Source organism: Solea solea, chromosome 1 (assembly GCF_958295425.1).
Source record: "Solea solea chromosome 1, fSolSol10.1, whole genome shotgun sequence".
Taxonomy (NCBI): domain Eukaryota; kingdom Metazoa; phylum Chordata; class Actinopteri; order Pleuronectiformes; family Soleidae; genus Solea; species Solea solea.
This window is the reverse complement of record NC_081134.1, coordinates 41,565,239-41,585,224: the sequence shown is the minus strand read 5'-3', so window position 1 is coordinate 41,585,224 and position 19,986 is coordinate 41,565,239. Positions and strand designations below refer to the sequence as shown.

Here is a 19,986-nt window from a genome sequence, read left to right as displayed (position 1 = left end):
CGGCTGTGTCAGCAGCGTGTGAATAGGTGTGAAAGGTGTGTGATAGAAAATATGAATGTCTGAGTGAATGGATGAAAATCTGTATTGTAAAGCAGCTTTGAGTGGTCATCAACAAGAAAAGCGCTACATAAACACAGACCATTTAATCACCTTCTTATCAGTTACAGCTCACCTACAAGCAATGAGCGCAGAGTAGTTAGAGTCCCATGGGGTCGACATTAAAAAAAATGTTTTAGAATGAAGCTGAAGTGCGTGTGTGTGTGTGTGTGTGTGTGTGCGCATTTATTAGAAATTTCATGGACCAACCACTCAAACATGCAGTGACAGTAATGTTGTCTGAAGTTTCCATAGCACCACCACTAATAAAAACCTGCCAATGGACCTTGTTCTGAATTTATTGCAATGTGGAGGTGCATGTTTACAACAATAAAAGCTCTTTTTACTCTCATTATCAGTGTCTATGGAATCAGGGAAGATAATCCAGATCATCCAGACGCCCAGAATATGAACAAATCCGTGTAGGTGAACTAAGGTAAGAGGAGAGTATTTTTTTCAAGCTTTGTCTAAGGGGACGCCCACAGTCAGAGTTTGAAGACCTCTACTTTAGCTGATTATTGATCACTGTAGGTCCAAAGAGGCATATCTCCCCTTTGGCCCAGTACATCATAGGCCTGGTGATGCACGTCTGAAATCACACAATCACCCCTTCGATCAGATCTGTGTGGACAGAGCCAGTCTGACACATGCAGGCAAGAGCAGAAAACAAATACAGGATCCTGAAAGAGGTCAGAGCCACTGAGTGTAAACAAAGTCTTGATCACGTCACTGTTACAGCCTATCATTATACCAACATACTCTGTGTTACACCACAGTGAGTCGTCAACCTCTTGTTTATCACATCCGGGAGTGAAAAGACCCCTCATAGATTGACTTAATTGATGTGTATGGATCATCTTTAACAGTTTTTTTGGATTAAATTCTAAAGTCTGCCATATATATATATCTATCTATCTATCTAAATATGGTGTTTACACTGGTCGATACATGGTTGAACTTAAGGGGGCAAAGGCCATGGTTGTTTACAATGCGTACACCATTAGTTATAAATTCAGGAATTTGACTGTGTGGTGTGAGTGAACAAAACTGTAACTGCAGTGTTATTCTGCTCAGGTAGACAGTTGAGAAACCCTGAGGGCAAAGGTGACGTGTGTGACGAGCGAGTCATATATATATATATATATATATATATATGTGTATACATATATATATATGTCCATATATTTAATTGTCCAAAAACAAGCTTTCCCAATATTCCTCATTGAGATTTAAATGATTGCAGAAAGACATTGTCTATCCTTATTTTTTTCTGATCGTGTAAGAACATGTGTTGCAATGCATGTCACTGTCTGATGCTCTAACATGCGTGGTACATTTTTACTACAGAAATCACAAATTATTTATGTTAATCTAAAATGTCAAAGACTTTGAAGATTTAAATTTCATTTACCACTTCGGTGTTTTTATTCATGAACAGTTAATCAATGAAGAATAAGATTATTCAGTAAGTTACAGGGAACCTGTGGATGAGTGATCAGCCATTTTGACCTTCAAATATGATCCCTTTAAAATCACAGCTGTGTACACTATAAGTCAAATGACGGAATACAGTTAAATAATTAATTTTGTTTCGCTGCCTCTTTGCTGCATGTCTCAATGACACCTGAATGTGTGTTTGGTTGACTGCTGACTCTGCAGGGCCTATCAGAGACCACGAGACGGGAGAGTTTTGGAGTTTAACCGCACATGTTGGACTGTTGAATCTCTCTTTATCGCCTACTGTATCTACTGTACAATCTTATGTCCAACCCACACGTCTTTACTTACCCACCCTGTCACAGCTTGTGTGAGTGTGTGTATGCATGCATGCATGTGTGAGACCTTTATTCCCAGAATGAAACATTAACAGGAAATTTGCCATTTAAATTCAGGATACAGGGACTGTTGTATTTTACAACTTAAAGTTCGGCTGACTCAGATCTGAAATCCTAAAACTTTCACTCATACAACAACAGGCTTATCAGTGTTGTAAAAGTGATTGTTACAAACTATGCTCCTGTAAAGGAATATATAAATCAGTGGGAAAGCACTGTAGCCTCCAATGGCCAAACAATAACCAACTTTTGTCAACCTAATCATTGATTATAGAAGTGAAATTATTCAATAATAATTTCAGCTCTCTCTCATTTACTTTGGATGTCATTAGAAATCCAAAGTAAAGCTAAAAGGCCTATTCATATGGTCTCTAATTTGAAACCAGTTGGTTTTATCCTCTCGTTCATTTTCTTGGGATGTTTTATTTCAGAAACTATGGAAAAGTCAGGCAAAAACACTGGCGAAGGGAAGGATGAAAGCATGTGAAATGATACATGACACAAATAAACATTTCGGTATAAGCAAAGATTAAACATGGAGCCCTTTTAGGCCCATTTTCTTTCTGCGCACAGAAATTACAGGGTCAAACCAACAGAATGTGTAAACAACATTCAGTGTGTTTTGTCTTGAGGAGAACTGCTCAGCAGTGTAATGTGTAAAATAATGGTGATGAGAGACTCTTGAAGTCACATACATATAATAACCCTGATGATATCAACGGGGTCATCTTTGAAACTTCAAATTGGTTTCATTGAATTATTTTAGAATTGTTTTAATTCATTAAATGGAAGTAAATGTACGTGTGTGTGTGTGTGTGCAGTTTCTTCTCTCAAGATCCACAAAGACAATAAAACAAGTAGGTAAATAAAACAAATAGCAACAATCTGTGAACCCATATAGAAATGTAATACATAATTTGTGTATGGGTAAGTATACAAACAATCAAATATTAAAAAAACAAAAACCCATATGAACATAAACTTACAGAACCCCAGACATGACATGGGGAGGGAAAAAAACAAATGTGTGCCCACGAAATAGGTATAACATTACATAACAACAAATTATTTGTATAATAATTCAATAATAATGATTTGGTAATAAGGATTCCTTGCAATGCCAGTCATTGCCAACCTAAAATAAAACTCAATCACACTATCTGTCCATTGTGCAGCCATTTTTGCTTATGCAGCCCTCAAGGTTATTCATGGGAATGATATTAATATGATTAATTAGTAGTTTGTGCACATGTTATACCTTTTTCCTGGCCACAATTTGTATTTTGAGTTTTTCCCATGTCTCTGTAGAAACTAACAAACAAACAAATATATAAATACTTGACACAATATGCCCTACATAATGAATGACTTACAGTGTTTATTAGTGAATATGGGTATCTAACCCAGTGAACACACTAATTGGCTAAAACTGTTGAAAACGTAATGTCCTCAAATGCCCACAATAGATAATGGCATTCCGGTATTTGAGTAATAAAGCTAGCTATAGCACAGTAGTTACAACTTATTTTTTGGAGGAAAAATTTGCTTGTGATCCTAAAGTGTTTTCCACTAAAAAAAAAAACACAATTTCTGTTCACCTTGTTACATTTGTGGGTTTTCTATCCTGTTACCCATGTGTCTGCTCCCATTGATTAAAGGTTTATGTTTTACTTTTGCCTTTTCCTCCTCCATTGGATTATTTTTACCATGTGGAAGTTTGTTTCATCAAAAAAATATTCTTGTTTATGTTGAAAACTTCATATTGGGCCCTTAGTTTTTACATAAACCTGACACTCCTGACAATCTGGGAGGTTTAAAAAAAGTTTAACAGATTATAAGAACTTATTTCTAAAAATGGGTGACATGTTTTTTAAGAAGGAAAATGACTTTAAGAGTCACTGAATATAAGTCTATAATGTGACTTGGTAAATACGTTTGTAGGCCTTAATATATGTTCGTGATATATTTTAACTATTGTGATAGTGCAGTTAGTATTATATTTAATTCTAAGTGGTGTTAAAAAGATTCAAGAGTCTTAAATTGATGAAACCTGAAAAAAGAAACAAGTTTATTCCCCATTTCATAAAATGTAAAAGACAAGTGTTGTTTATTATTGAGTATGGGTATCTAACAAATAAAACCGTTACAAAACAAAATGTCCCTCACAAGAAGATTTACGTAACAGCATCACTGTGTTTGAGTAGTTTAAAGCGAGCTATAGCACAGTAGTGGCCCTAAAGTAATGTTTTTAGTTATTTTCCAGTTATACAAAAACACTAAACTTCAGGCTAAACTTGGATAAATGTGCTAAACACTGGAAACAGAGGGAGTCTTCGTGTGTGTCTTTTCCAGCTGTGTGTGTGTGTGTGTGTGTGTAGTGGGGGTGGCTTCATGTTTAGTGTTCCTGGACCGTTTCCGTGTCTTCGCTCGCGTTTCCGGGTTTCAGCCTCCTCTTTCAGCGGTAAAAGCCGGTACAACTTGCATCAGCCGCTCTGTCTGTCGGTGAACCGGCGCAACAGCAGCAGCAGCAGCAGTTGGAGCATGGGCAGAGGCAGAGCAGCAGCAGCAGCAGAGTTCAGGGCTTAGACACACACACACACACACACAGAGAGAGAGTAGAGCAGTAAACAGCTGTGGACTGTGTGCTCAGCAGCATCCAGGTGTTTCAGTGTGAACAAAGTACAAGGTCCTCACACACACACACAAACACACGCACACAGTGCTGCTGCAGCAGCTCTCTCTCCACTTTAGCCCTTTCACATCACCCACATGTGCCTCTTTTCCTTACACTTCCCTTTTTTATCCTAAGCTGCTTTGGTTGTTGCACTCAACATGTCGTGTCTTTTACTGGGAGTCATACGGAGGTGAGTCGCTTTAAAATTATTCAAATCATTGTCTTGGCTTTGTAACTAAGCGGTACTAACCAATATATAGTTAAATGAATGCTTTGTTAAAGTTAGCTGCTCACTTGTCATTGGTATAGTGAGGAGAGTGTGTTTTTCAAACTTCCCACTCACACACACACGTATGAACTGTAGAGGAGGCTGTTTTTTTCCACACTGGGTTGGACACAATTAAGTCAAAACAAGATTGAGTGACTTGTTGTTACTATCCTGCATTTATTTGACATGCTTTTATTTTGAAAAAACAACAACAACAACAACAAAACATACTAAAACTACATTTGGACGAATTGTATTCACATTAAAGAGCAGGTCAGTGTGTTACATCAGTATGGATGTAAGTAATGGAGTGTTTTCTCCCCCTCCCCCCTCTCCTGAAACAGGCTCCAGAGAGTGAGCACTCCATGCATTCTCCCCCCTCTCTCCATATGTGTGTGTGTTTTATTTTCTCATTAATGTGAAAGACAATGACTAAAACTATGGTGGGACCTCTGAGTTACTGCTGTGTTTTTGATTGAGAATTTAGTGAATGGGATTCATTGCTCCACCCCTGTGCGTCCAAATGTACACCATGTACGATTTTTGTCCCTCTTTATTGGCTCAATATAAAAAAAAGAAGTATGCAGCATTTTGAGCATGTTCCAAGTATTGCAGCTCCCATATGTAAACTCTGGCCTCAAGGATGTATCAGGGCGTTGTGGGCGTGTCTGTCTGTGGAGTTTGGGGATTGGCCTGCAGCTTTGGAGGTGGGTTTTGAACTTCAAACCTGTTTAACAGGAGGCAAGTCCACTGAGAGACGTGCAAATGGTGACCATAACAACACATTTCTTGTAATTACTCATCTCTTCTTTGGAATCTTGTGTGTGATCTTGTGAATCGTCTTTTAGGATTAGAAAATTAGGGCGGTGATGATATGCTTTTGTCACGATACCGGGGTGCCAATTTGATTTGTGGCATTACGGTAGTATCAATAACTGTGATTATTGTTGCACGTCAGTTACATTAAGCTGCCCCTGATGATAATAAAATGAATACAATCAGGTACAGTACAAAATGGCGTGTTTTTTTAGCTTTGCCTTCTTGGTGTTCACTGAGCTGAAAATCTTTTTAAAACCCCGGATTGCAGCTAACACCGATAATCCAGACTCACATATGTTGTTATTCTGCAGTAAATTGGCAAATGCAACTCAAGTTTGTTGAAATAAACACTTTTTTTTTTGTTTAAAACTCCCAGCAGAAGTCTCAGTGAGGCCTTGTTCAATTTGTTAAAACAGAAGCATGCGTTAGCTCATCACTTAACGGGGGATGGGGTGAGGAAGGGGGAGGCAGGGACAAAGGCATGAGGGTACGAATGACTGTGGGGGGGGAAATAGGTTCACAGGTCGTGGTACTAGCTCAGAAACTTCTGAAAGACAGACCAGAGGGGTATCTGCCCCACCCTGCTGCTCCTCCTCCCCTTCTCCTCAGTTTAACAGTTTGTGCATGCATTCCCAATAATCCCGATCACACTGGAGATAATGTTCAGCACCATTCAGCTGGTTATAGTCATGAGTGGTATGACATGGAGGGCGAGGACATTGATTTAGTACGAAAGAGACGAGAAGAGTGCCATGGAGCGTATGTCAGAAGACTGATCCATCCTGTATCAACATTCAGACAAAAACGCCCCTTCTGTGTTTTATTTTCATCATGTGTGGGGGGGTAAAGGTCAGCCTGGAGTGACTGTAATACAGTAACTTTACTGTTGTTTTTGTTCAAATAAACAGCACTGAAGAGTGTTGGGGTGCAGAGCCTCACAGTCCCCTCGAGCACCATCACATGATCCACATTTCATGTTTGGAGTTGATCATCTCGGCACGTCTGACACTCTGGTTTCACGTGTGGTTCAGAGCATCAATGCTGGATGCAGAATTGACTGTATGATGTGGTAGAATTGCAGATATTGTGATTGCGATATGATTCATAGTTAGTAGGACAACTCGCCAAGTCAGACTCCGGTCCAATCCCAGTCCGACTAAGCATATACATGCAGGGAGTATGTTATTCTGAGGAAGACTAGCTCGATTTTAGTCGGACTAACGTGTTTACATGACATTAAGAAAACCAAATTATTGTCTTAGCCTGACTAAACATGCATGTAAAAACACTGAGTGTCTCAACATACATAATCTTAAAGCTGCAAGTGTGAGAGCGTCTTAGTCCTTAGTCCTCAGTGTATTAAAATACACATTTCATGGCATTTTTTTACGAGAACTCTAAATTGTTTATTTCAAAATGAGGTCCAGACAGAGATGTGATGAAATCTGTCTGCTCACACATCAATGGTTAATCAGCCGGTGGAGCAGAGTTTGGACCTCGAGTCTTGTTGAGCACTTTACCCTCTCACTGTCACGTTACATGTTATCTTCTTTCCATACATGAGTAGAAGAGAGTGTGTGTATGATACAGACACAGTCAGTGTGAGTGACTTCAGTTGACAGGGGCGTCTGTTTTCGTTCTTTCAAGCAATGAAATACAATTGTACTTCTTTTATCATCACCACTTAGAATGAAATCTAATGCTAACATCAATTTAAATTATAGAATCGAGGATTAAACATGGATTCCAAGCCCTAAAAATAATTAACCAAGTTATGTCACCTGACAGGCTTGTATTCAGTGACTCTTAAAGTCGTTTTCTTGCTTAAAGAACATGTTAACAATTTTTAGAAATCATTTCCTATAATCTCTTAGACCTTTCTATTTTTCTTAAACCTACAGAGACATCACATATGTCACATATTGGACCCAATATACATTTTTTAACATAAACAAAAATAGTTTTTTGATTAAACAAACAGAAGGAGAAGGCAAATGTAAAACACAAACAGAAAATACTTTGACTTGTGAGGAGCAGAATAGAAAAACCCACAAACTTGAGACACAGGTGAATCACATTAGGACGAGGCAGGCAATCAAGAGCGGAGACAGGACAGTAAGTGAAACTTAACAAGTTACCCACACAGTGGGTAAATAGTGGGTAAATAAAACAGGAAAACAGGTCCGTAAAGTTCAAAGAAAAGCACCTCAGGGGTTATGACAGGGAGTTGCGTCGACTAATGCCTTGTAAAGTTAAACTGTCTAGTTTACGAGTGCATTAAAAGCCTCATCATGGAAGTTTCAGTGGCAGTTTCCGCTGATAAAATATGGCTGCAAAACATGATTATTGATAATCAGTTAACCGTTGACCGGTGAGGGTGGAAGACCCTTTTTCATATACATATTATGTCTGAATGTGTGTACAGGTGTATTTTTAAAGAAATTAAATTATAATTATTGTCATTCAATAGTTGCCCGCAGAGTGACGCGTTTATAATACATAAAACTGAATATGTACATACACATTTCAAGGGGTCACATGAGGTCATCCACACAGAGCACCGAGATAAACAAAAGAACAAAGCAGCACTGACATATTCACTCACTGGTTTTTCCATTGTCAGAACACACAGAGGTGTGTGTTAACAGTGTCCATAGCAGCAGTCCATTCAGTAGCTTGTGTTTGTTAACATCATGCTGCTTACAAACAATACATGGCCTCCTCTCTGCCTCTGTGAATGTGGGACACAAGTTACAGTAACAACTTCAGTTAATAATTACCTAATAGCACTTATTTGCATTATTACATAATAGATGTGGGTATGTTGTAAGTGAATGCTGATCATGTTCTATCAATTAGTCATTGAGTCAATCAATTAGTTGTTTGGCAGAAAATGTTGAAAAAATATAAACAAAATTATTCAGTTATAAACAAGAAAATATTTACATTCAGTGATTTAAAAAAAACAATTAATCAATGATCGAAAAAGTCATTTTGGTAATAATCGATTAATAATTGCAGTGATATTTCATGTATTGATGCTGTGTCTTCAAGCATTTGACTCTCTTCCACTCCCGTCACTCGATAATGACTACTATATATTGTTTATGTGTATAATGTTGTTATTTTTACTGGTCTATCGCAACGTGTCACATCATCGCCCCTGCGATACGTATTGTATCACCAGATTCTTGTCAATACATGGCCCTAAACATTCCCGTTTTCTTTCTTTGTTTTCTGCAGGAAAGGTGGCGTCGGGGCAAATGTCAGGGTTCGGGCCCTGTCCTCGCTGTCCTCGCTGCCCTCTGCAGTGGCCGAGTTTGTGAAGGGAGCGGTGGACGAGTGTAAGCCCTCTGGCGTCCATGTGGTCACGGGGACAGCAGAGGAAACGGCCAACATCCTGGCAGGTCTGGAGAGGGATGGGATGGTCAAGAAGCTTCCTAAATATGAAAACTGGTAAGAGGCTTTTTGGTCATGCATCATGAACAATAAACCATAACCATTTATGTGACAGAAAGAAAAAGAAATCACATGTTTTGACAGATCAGGACAAAAATAACTGTAAATTACAGTTGTTATTTATTTTATATTGAACATTTTACAGTAGCAATGTGGTAACAATAAGACAATAGTAGCATTTTCACACATTACACAGATGATGTCCTACAATAAGTCTCATTACCAAGTTATTACCTGCATATTACTTAAATAACAGTATTTTTATGATATTATCTGAATTATAAATTGTTGTAGAAATGAGATGTTATTACCATAATATTACTTCCCTATTAGAAATGCATTACACACCTAATACCATGTACTGTAATGAAAAGTGTTACCTTTTTTTTAAAAAAATGACCTACACAATGTTAATTCAGTCCATTGTTAACCTCCCATAACTGAAATACATTAACATTTTACATTAGTTCTCACTTTTGAGTTCATTTTTAGTTATACTTTCCTGCCCTTAACTTGAAAAAACCCTGAACACAATTGGTAATTGGTTTATTTTTATCTCCAAAAAGTATTTCCAATGTTTTTAGTGTCTAGAAATTGTAAGGTGCAGGACCCAATATGTAAACCATATGTATACAAATACAGTGATGAACAGATTTTGTATTCATGTTGAATTCTCTTGCATGACTTTTCTTTTTACTTTGTCAGTTGGTTGGCACGTACAGACCCTAAGGACGTGGCTCGGGTGGAGAGCAAGACTGTCATTGTGACCAAGAACCAAAGGGACACCATCCCCATCCCCGCTGACGGTGTGAAGAGCCAGTTAGGCAGCTGGATGAGCGAGTCAGACTGGCAGAATGCCAGAAAGGAGCGTTTTCCTGGCTGCATGGCAGGTATGTTGTCGGACGATGATAAACATCCTCTCCCTTGTTGTCATAGGATGTCCGTCTTCAACTTTCCTCTACACACTGTCTTTAAATTTAGGTTTTCAAACTAAACGAAAACCACCTATTTAAAAAAATAAAATAAAATGTGTGTGCATTAAAATAGTAACTTAATATCAAGTAAAAAAACAGTTTTATCCTCTCAACACTCCTGGTATTTGGTGTGGTGTCATCGGGTGTGTCTGGTATTCACCAGTTCTTCCCCTTCATTTCTTTTGTCTCTCAGGTAGATATTTATATATCCATAATGTATGCAGCTATAGAAATAACCACTAATGCTGAAAGTCTTTCGACTTTTTTGTACCTGTAACTGTATCGCAGCGGAGCTGCTTTTGTATTTTATGTTTCATTTGGCAAAGAAATGGCCAAAGAAATGGCCAATAATCTACAACACGGCAACAATACGGCTCATATTCTCAAGATAAATTATTTCGAGTGAACTTATATGCTTCTTTTTTATCTCTGCAGGTCGGACCATGTACGTGATTCCCTTCAGTATGGGTCCCGTAGGCTCCAATCTAAGTAAATACGGTGTCCAGGTACTGACTGCTCATCTTACCACTTAATATGGAAGCTTTTTAATACATAAGACCAACATGTTGATCAGTGTGACTGACATTTATTTATCCATCAAGGTGACGGACTCGCCGTACGTGGTGGCCAGTATGGGGATCATGACGCGCATGGGAACACCGGTCCTCAACAAACTGGCCGAGGGAGTGGACTTTGTCCGCTGTCAGCACTCTCTCGGGCGACCTCTTCCCCTTAAAGGTGAAAGATTTCAAAAGCTGAAAACAAGTTATATTGCTTCATAAAAGAGGATGTTACACATACTTACTCTTACTTTTCTTGCTAATTGTTCCAGCCCCTTTGGTCAACTCCTGGCCCTGTAACCCAGAGAAGGTGCTGGTATCTCACCTGCCCGACACCAGGCAGATTCTGTCCTTTGGTAGTGGATATGGAGGAAACTCTCTGCTGGGGAAGAAGTGTTTTGCCCTCCGCATCGCCTCCAGCATCGCAAGGGATGAGGGTTGGCTGGCAGAGCACATGCTGGTGAGAATGAAGGATGTCCTGTTAAATTAAAACTCAGAACTCTATGTGTGTTCAATGAAATGTCAACGTATGGTGCAAAACATTGGCCGTAACATTTTGTCTCTATCATTTATGTTTCTAACACCGAATGGAAAAATTAAACTTGACAACAGCCACAGCAGTGATCACAATTATACATAACTGAAAATAAATTAATCACATTTGCTGTTTTTAAAATGATTTTAAAACGTTTATACGCTGTTATAACTAACTGGCTCTTTCTGAAGTAATTTATTAAAGGTTCAGTGCGTCAAATATAGAGGAAAATATTTTAATTTGGCAAATATTGAAGAAAAACTATAGGTTCTTTATATACATGTAAACATTAACTTCATTCCCCTGGTGAAAAGAACAGTGTTAACAATTATCTTGAAATAGAAAACAAAATTGCAGAATTTCTTGGTTATTTTTCTTGTCGGTGAGGCTCCTTCAGTTTTTAATTGACAGAAAAAGAATGATTTGTCCTCTTTATTACAATGTTATTCACCACTTGCTCTCCTCATCAGATCCTGGGTATCACCAACCCTCAGGGAGTGAAGCGTTACATAGCAGCAGCTTTCCCCAGCGCCTGTGGTAAAACCAACTTGGCAATGATGAAACCGTCTTTACCCGGCTGGAAGGTTGAGTGTGTGGGAGACGACATCGCATGGATGAAGTTTGACAGCCAAGGTGAGACTCATCTGAGTTACTCTATCTTTAGGGCGTCACACGGCGGGGTAGTGGTTAGCGCTGTTGCCTTGCAGCAAAAATACCCGGGGTTTGTGACCCAGTCAGAACAAGGTCATGGACTCATGTTCTCCCTGTGTGTACTGGTCCAAAGACATACATGTGGAGGATGAAGCATTAACATAACTCTCATCACGCGTCTGACTCTGCAGGGAAACTGAGGGCCATCAACCCAGAGAACGGTTTCTTCGGTGTAGCTCCAGGCACCTCAGACAAGACCAATCCCTTCGCCATGGCCACCATAGCCAAAAACACCGTGTTCACCAATGTTGGTGAAACCAGTGATGGAGGAGTGTGGTGGGAAGGACTGGACCCTCCTGCAGGCGTCACATTCACAGACTGGCACGGCAAATCCTGGAAGCCAGGTAATATCAGATGCAAGGTTTTTTTTTTCTTCTGTAAGGTCATTAAACTTTATGTTTGATTGTTGATTCAATTAAAGTGAACTGTCCTGGTGTAAATGTCATGTAGTGACCTGATCTGTCGCAGTTTGCACTGTGACACAAAATATCATCAGCTACATAGATTAAAATCTTTTTTCCTGTTTGTACACAGGAAGCTCGACTCCCTGTGCACACGCCAACTCCCGCTTCTGTACTCCGGCCACTCAGTGTCCCATCATTGACCCACAGTGGGAGAGCGAGGAGGGCGTTCCCATCGACGCCATCATCTTCGGAGGCAGGAGGCCAGAAGGTTAGCGTCACGTGTTTCAGTGTATTTTCTTTATTGTATAAAAATAAGTAAGGGGAGGAACAAGGGAAAGTAGCTGTTTGCTGATCAACTGTTGGTGTTTTCAGGAGTCCCTCTGGTCTACGAGACGTTCAACTGGCAGCATGGAGTTTTTGTTGGAGCTGCAATGAGGTCTGAGGCCACTGCAGCTGCTGAGCATAAAGGTACAGACTCACACAGGTTTCCTACAGTTAATTAACGTCCCTGTTAATTCATCATTACTGATCTACAGCACTGTAGTGTGTGTTTTTAGTGTTGACCGTCTCTTTAAGGTGATGTAATTGGATGATGAGGAAGTTGATGGTCCCTTTGCACTGCAGCCATTTTGACAGGTTTCAGCAGGAAACACACATGTGTGATCACATTAACGTCAACCTGTTTTAGTTTAAGTAATTTAGGATGTGAAGCTAAATGGAACACCTGTGCTTTTCTAACTTTGTCCAGTCAAAATGGCTGCTGTGCAAACAGGCCCATTATCACTGTTATTAAAGTCTTGATCAGACTTACAAAGCATTCTTGTTTTTCTTCAGGCAAGACGATCATGCATGACCCCTTCGCCATGCGACCGTTCTTCGGCTACAACTTTGGCGACTACCTCGCTCACTGGCTGAGCATGCAGAGCCGAAAGGCGCCCACTCAGCTGCCCAAGATCTTCCACGTCAACTGGTTCAGAAAGGACCCAAGCAGCGGCGCCTTCCTCTGGCCGGGCTTTGGTGAAAACTCCCGTGTGCTGGAGTGGGTGTTCAGGCGCTGCAGCCGGGAGAGGGAGGATGAAGCTGCCAGGAAGAGTATTATCGGTTGGCTGCCAGAAGATGGTGCCATCAACACTGAAGGCCTGGGCAGCAGTGTGGATATGGGTGCCTTGTTCGATGTGCCCAAAGCTTTCTGGCAGAAGGAGACCAAAGAGTTGAGAGCCTACTTCACTCAGCAAGTCGGAGCTGATCTGCCCCCACAGGTGGAGGCTGAGCTGAAGGCTCTGGAGGACAGAGTGCACAAGTAAATCCATCGTGACAACACAAACAAGGCGGTCGTCCCCCGTGAGGCAGGATCACATCATTACGGTGCAATCAGAGTCGCTGCCTGGGTTTACAAACAGAGAATGAAGATCTGGTTAGTTAGGTTAATCCAGTTTCTATGATGCATAAAAAGATAAAAAAATGTTTGGTTGACGTGCTTGGCTGAGATGTCGCCGGGGAGCAGAAACATCCCACGTGTCTCTCAGCAGAGGGCATGAAAGGATGTGCCAAAAATAACGACAGTGACTCATAATAGATGATTAACATGAGCCTCATTGTAATACTTGTTACTGGCAGACAGTTGAGATTATCTGAACAAAGGGTTTGTTTACGGGTTCTCTTTGGAAAAAAAAACAGAAAAACGACGAGTATTAGAATTTCTCTGCAAATGAAAACCCAGTCAGTGATTCTTTTTATCAGATTAGAATGAAATGACAGAGGTGGAATTGAGGGAGACGTTAATTTACAATGCAATACCTTCACTTTATCACACTAATGCTTCAACACTGACAGAATGGTGCTAGGTTGGTGGTGGCAGGGAGGTTTAATTTAACGTGCAGGTTGGATTCCTGGAGGTTAAAGGAGCCAGTGTCACTCCCTCCATTCACCTACAAAACCTGTCATTGTGCTGGAGCTCAATCCTTACGACCTAGTCGTGCCTTATTGGATGTTAAAAAATATGGTCCTTTTTAAGACAATATTTTGACCAAGGAAAGTAAACTTCTAACATTTCTACATCTAAACGCTTTTAGATGCCCCTTTTATTTTAAATTGAGCCTGTAAACTTTAAATGAAGTCTGTAAACTACTCAGACTTGGGATTACTATGCAGGCGATATTTAGACATAAAATGTTCTACAATGGACCAAAAAAAGGTGAATGTGAAAGTGTGACAATATTGTTGAATACCAAGCTTTTTATTACAGTGCAATGAATAAATATTTTAACACAGAGACGATGCCTCGTGTAAATTTGTCACTAACCCAAAAACAAGTCTGAAACTAAGTCTGAAAATATGGTGCACAATAGAAAGAGATATACACGGTGTGCGCGGTGTGTACGGACTCACTTTCACTACATATGTCCTTGTTGAAACTCCTGTTTGTGTTGACAAACCATTTGTTGCCTTGCAATGCAAGTATGTCGTGGAAGTTGTGAAATAAAGTCTGCTAAAAATGAACAAGTCTGTCCATGTGTGGACAGACGTTTTCATGGCTCTGTCCCACTTCTGTCACTGACGGCAGAGCAGCTGATGCTGAACACTCTGGTTTTAATGTTGTTGTACAGGTACAAAACAGGATTTAAGAGGACAAAAGAATGACCGGAGCAGCAATTTAAAGACTTGTGTCTCAGGTTTGGCTTCCATTGTTTAGGTTTAGGAGTAAAGGTCACAGAGACACGTCTGCAGCAGACATCTGCGCCTTACTGTTTAACTCTGATTCTCTGACGCAAAAGGAGAGACTTTGATTAATTTCCACCTGGCAGAAGCTAATCTAATGTGACGGACATTATGTCTAATTGCTACACCTATTATTCCCCAGATTATAATGAAACAGTGATGGTTTGGCTTAAAATGGCCATGTTTTCATATCCCTCACAATCAGCCTCATTCATCCACTGCTGTAATAGGCCTCTACATTTCAGTTAGTAATATTTGCAGTTTGAACCTGTGTCATGAAACATTAATGCTGTTTTCTTGATTTGTTCCGTGAGCAGGGAAAAAAGGACGAGGCCATTTTTGGTCAAAAGAACATTTAATGAGACAGCAAACATAAAATATGTCTTGGCAACAAAAGAAAATAATTAATTATTCACATCCTTCTCTGCATCCTCTAAGTGAACCACCTGCTTCGCCGCCTTGAGCTGTCGCACACCTAATGAGAAGGAAAACAGAGGCTGTCAGAAACAGGTTCACTGTGATATTTGGGTGGAGAGGCTTCATGTAAACAAGATGAGTGCAACAGTGTTAGAAAACTTTCAGCTTTCCTGATGCTACATGTTGCACACGTCTGGTAATTGACTGAATTGTTGTTTTTGATGATCCCAGAATGAGCCTTTCATATTTATATCAGGGGCTTTGTCAGCTGTACAGAAGCCGCCATTTTGGACCACCATGTTTTTACAATAGCACACAAGTTTCAGTGCCAACTGAAGGCAAAATGGGTTCTTCAACACACTTGGAATTCAGCTGCAACATGACAAATCACTCTCTATGCTCAGAGATGACACCCAGGACATCAGTGAAGAGACGGGCTGTCAGTTCTATAAAGTAAGAATAAAGTAAACATTGCTTGAGTGCTGAAGAAGTCTTGTAACTCCTCCCATGGACAACATCACCTAATACACACTGACGTGAGTCTTGACAGCTCACTCTGCATGGGCAATAGATCTCGTCAGACCGGACGGTGGTGGCCAAGCCTTGCTGAAAGTCGTCATGGGGTCTCTGAAGGCAAAGACCATCAGAGGAGCTTGTTCTGAGGGCTGTAGAGTCGGGGGAACACTTTCAACCAGGAGCCAGTGTGCAGTTTTGCACTCTTACAGAGTCCAACAAACTCGCATCCCAGCACTGACATCTTATTTGAGAATCCCATTCACTGACACCAGAACAGTGTACTATATTGAAATGAAATCGGGCAGTCCCCTTGTTTCATGACATCATTATGAGCGCACTCAAAAATCCCTTTACACCAAGCAACGTCTCAAAAAATGCCAGTAAGTGAGCCCTGATTTAAATGAATGTAATATCCCTGTCATGCTCCGCCTTTTTCTCCGCCCACGTCTCCTCCTTTTCCCCCTGCACTCATCTCAGCATGCAATCAGTTCACCTGCTCCCAATCATTTCATCAAGCACCTACTCAATTCCTGGTTCTCCAGTGACTCGTCGCCGTGTTTTTACAGACCTCTGTATGGTAAATATCAAGGCTCTCTTGAAGATATCAAGTACATAGTTATTTGTCTGTCTTGTGCTTTGTTAACTGGTTCATCTCAACTGTAAACCCATTTATCAATATGCTGTTCATACTGCGTTCTGTCTTTGCCTGCCTGCTCTCGGGTCCAGCACTCGCCCTTAACGAGTTCTCAGGGATTAATCTATTACTTTAACCAAAGAAAATGCTATTTTTTCTTTTACAATTGGGAAGGAATAGGCATCTCATCTCTACTCACTTAAATCTACTGTCTACAGTACAAGATCCAGTAACAATGTTACTTGATATCTGTCATACACACCCTTATATTAGGTGGACTCATTTCAGGTCATGTGCTCTGTTTAAATGGACTGAACTTCAAGCTGCCCTCAAATCTCCATTGGAGAACTAAAAGGTCAAATGTGTAAGAATTAGTGACATCTAATGGTGAGACTGCAAAGTGCAACAAATGGACTCCTCCTCTCATTCTTCACTTTTCTACGACAGTTCAGGCTGTCGTAGAAACATGTTGGCTTAAGATGGCAGCCTCCATAAAGTAAGCCCCTTAACTTAAATAAGACTTTTTATATTAAAGAAATTCTACACGTATATATATTTAATCTAAATCAGGCCTCATCTCTTACATAAACGCCCTGAATGTAATCATAGTAAGTGTAGAGTAAGTGTAATTGGCAGCAGCATTGATGTGTGTGTGGACCATGACCTGGTATCAGTGGAGGACAGTTGAGGATGGGCGTGTCCTTTCTGCGAGGTTTCTTCAGCTGGTCTTCCTCCTGAGCCTCATCTTTGTCTTTTTCATCTTTCACCACCAACTTCCTGTCCACGGAGCTCTCCACCCCCTGATCTGTCGCACACACACACACACACACAGAAAAACCCTGTCACTCAGCTTCACTGTATCTGACATTTTTAACAGCGGATAGTCTCAGGTTCTCCCTCTGAAGCTGTGTCCTCATGTCTACACCAGCTAATGGCTTTAAAACACAATAATGACTGGATGCTTTTTTTTGGAGTGTCATTTAACCCACATGAGGAAAAAGACCCAGTATAGTTACCGGCAGAATCCTATTATTTATAAAATGTGCCTTCAGCTCACCAACATAAAATCGCAACATACAGTAAGTCATTAAAAACAACACACAGTTACAATAAGATAAGAGAGTCATAAAACAAGATATAGAAATTGTAAAAAGACAAGAAAAGAAAAACATAACAAACAGGCAGATATCACCCTGCCTCCAATTCCATACACAATCTAATTGATTTTCTATATTTAATTCCTTATAATTATGTTCATTACATCATGGTATTAAAAATCTATAACAGTAGTATTATTATTATTCTGGTCAGTATTATACACTTACAGTGTTTGCTCTCCTGTGTCATCAGTCGATGCTCAGGATCCAGGGTTGACCTCATGCAGCTAGTCGTCATCTCTGAGGTCCTTTGGGCTTTCTGCACAGATCACATAACACACACACACACACACACACACACACACACACACACACACACACACACACACACAAACACAAGTACACACACACACACACACACCGGACATTGCACTGATTTACATGAATTTCTTGGAGAGACTCACTCTTAAGCATGTACTCTTAAGTATAAGCTTTAAAGCATTAATTTACATTATGGGTTCTTGCGTTTGGTCCCCATAAGTGAGACAAACTCCCAAAACACACACACACATACACACACTTACAGTGATAATCCATTATTCATTAGTGGATCTCCTCACAAAGGAAAAGCCCTTCAGGTCTCTCTTTCTGTTTGTGTGTGTGTTTGTGTGTGTGTGTGTGTGTGGATTTCAAACCAAAGACTTTGACCATCAGCTCTTTACTCTTTGTCTTCAATAAAACATCCTTAAATCTAAAATTTTCATACATAATTGACATCGTTTAACTTCCCCAAATGTAATCAAACATGTCTCATCGTGTTGTTAGGTATTATACCAAAGATTATAGATAGCAATAACTTTGTTGACTCTAATTGTACATTTTCCACATGGATGACAGCTGACACTGAGAGAAACCAAATCATTTAAAATAAACATATAGATAAAACAAGGAAGAGGCAAAAATAAAGGCAACAGTTTGAGATAAAGAGAGAAAGAAAAAAGACACAAAGAATCAAAGTGTGCTGTGGTCTTACCTCAGTCTCAGCAGTGTGTCCCAGACAGACCGGTGCAGTGTGACTGCTGTGGGTTATGAAGCTTGGAGGAGGAGCATCCTCAGTCATCAGCATCCATTATCTGCAACAGAGAGACACCCACCCCCTTCAGCCCCTTCACGCACCTCCACCACCACCACCACCTCCACAGTGTGGAGCTGCTGAATATTAATAGTTGTCTATTTCAGATCTTGTTGCACAATTTCCATTTTTGTCAGTAGTTTTGTAAAACGTACAAATGGACAGTATCTCATGCTTTGGAGGGTAAAAGTAAAATGACGTCTGACAAATGACAAATAACTCTTTCACTGTAACCTGTGCTGCTGACCTCTTGGCCAGAGATCTGGATCTCAAAGGGTTCTATCTGGTAAAATAAAGGTAAAATAAGAAAATAACACAGTTGGTGTAGTGGTTAGCAAAATCCGTGGAAAAATTAGTTAGTTATTAGTTTAGTTAGTTTACGGAAGCGATAATGTGGATTGTCCCTGAGATTGTTTGTTGTCGTGTTCCGAGTTACACAAGCTCTGTCTCAAACAAATAAAACCCTTGTGATGCTCCAAACAGACCAATGGCTTTTGAAGTCTGTAAGGAGTGAGCGTCCTCTGCTAATTCAAACATCACACTTCACTTTGAAGTGCGTCTCGTTCTTCTCTGGAGCTATTGTTCCAGACCTCCTCCTCTGCTGCACGGCAACTGCAGAGGATGTGAGTGTGTGTGGGTTTTTTTAGATAATTAAGCAAAGACGTGTATGGAACAAACAACACAAACATGTTTCACTGGGCATTCAATGTGTAACGATGTGTTTGTTTATTATCTCCTTTGAAAATGTTTATTAACATGATTTAAATAGGAAAAGGCTTATTTTTCTGTGCTCAGACACACGCTTTTATTGTCAAGTCTTTCATTACAAATGAATCCCCAGTCAAAGGTGAAACTGTGAATATGAAATGATGCACGTAAAGTATAATTATATATTATTATATCATAATTATATAATTATATAAATAATTGGTTAAAAATGAAATCATTAAGGGGAATAAAGGGAGAGAAACAATGTCCTCGCTTATGAATTCTTTACTTCCTCGAAAGCCAGGCATACTTTGCACAAAAGCCCCAAAAGAGGAAAGCGTTCAAAAAATAAATTCAAATAAATTACGATTACAAAATAATTAATTACGTAACTAAATTATTTTGTTGCATGTAGTGCATATAGTCATT

General features: G+C 39.9%; 2 protein-coding genes across 2 annotated transcripts; one reads left to right on the top strand and one right to left on the bottom strand.

Moving 5' to 3' along the window:
- The first annotated feature begins 4,405 nt into the window (after positions 1–4,405).
- Positions 4,406–14,607, top strand: pck2 (phosphoenolpyruvate carboxykinase 2 (mitochondrial)). The gene is made up of 11 exons (XM_058640776.1): positions 4,406–4,795; positions 8,936–9,148; positions 9,857–10,041; positions 10,561–10,631; positions 10,728–10,863; positions 10,958–11,145; positions 11,691–11,853; positions 12,063–12,275; positions 12,466–12,603; positions 12,708–12,803; positions 13,170–14,607. Exons 1-11 carry the CDS (start codon positions 4,764–4,766, stop codon positions 13,637–13,639), a joined length of 1,905 nt encoding a protein of 634 aa, XP_058496759.1. The 5' UTR covers positions 4,406–4,763; the 3' UTR covers positions 13,640–14,607.
- A 788-nt stretch (positions 14,608–15,395) lies between these two features.
- Positions 15,396–18,833, bottom strand: ppp1r17 (protein phosphatase 1 regulatory subunit 17). The gene is made up of 4 exons (XM_058640560.1): positions 18,751–18,833; positions 17,946–18,036; positions 17,285–17,425; positions 15,396–15,528 (listed from the first exon to the last, which is right to left on the bottom strand). Exons 2-4 carry the CDS (start codon positions 18,013–18,015, stop codon positions 15,458–15,460), a joined length of 282 nt encoding a protein of 93 aa, XP_058496543.1. The 5' UTR covers positions 18,016–18,036; positions 18,751–18,833; the 3' UTR covers positions 15,396–15,457.
- Between the last annotated feature and the right edge of the window lie 1,153 nt (positions 18,834–19,986).

Coding starts and splice junctions, on each gene's coding strand:
- ppp1r17 (XM_058640560.1), bottom strand. CDS start 18,015: ATGACGACTAGCTGCATGAGGTCAACCCTGGATCCTGAGCATCGACTG. Junction 17,426..17,945: donor GACACAGGAGAGCAAACACT/GTAAGTGTATAA, acceptor TGTGTGCGACAG/ATCAGGGGGTGGAGAGCTCC. Junction 15,529..17,284: donor CTGTCCTCCACTGATACCAG/GTCATGGTCCAC, acceptor CCTTCTCATTAG/GTGTGCGACAGCTCAAGGCG.
- pck2 (XM_058640776.1), top strand. CDS start 4,764: ATGTCGTGTCTTTTACTGGGAGTCATACGGAG. Junction 9,149..9,856: donor CTTCCTAAATATGAAAACTG/GTAAGAGGCTTT, acceptor TTACTTTGTCAG/TTGGTTGGCACGTACAGACC. Junction 10,632..10,727: donor TAAGTAAATACGGTGTCCAG/GTACTGACTGCT, acceptor TTATCCATCAAG/GTGACGGACTCGCCGTACGT.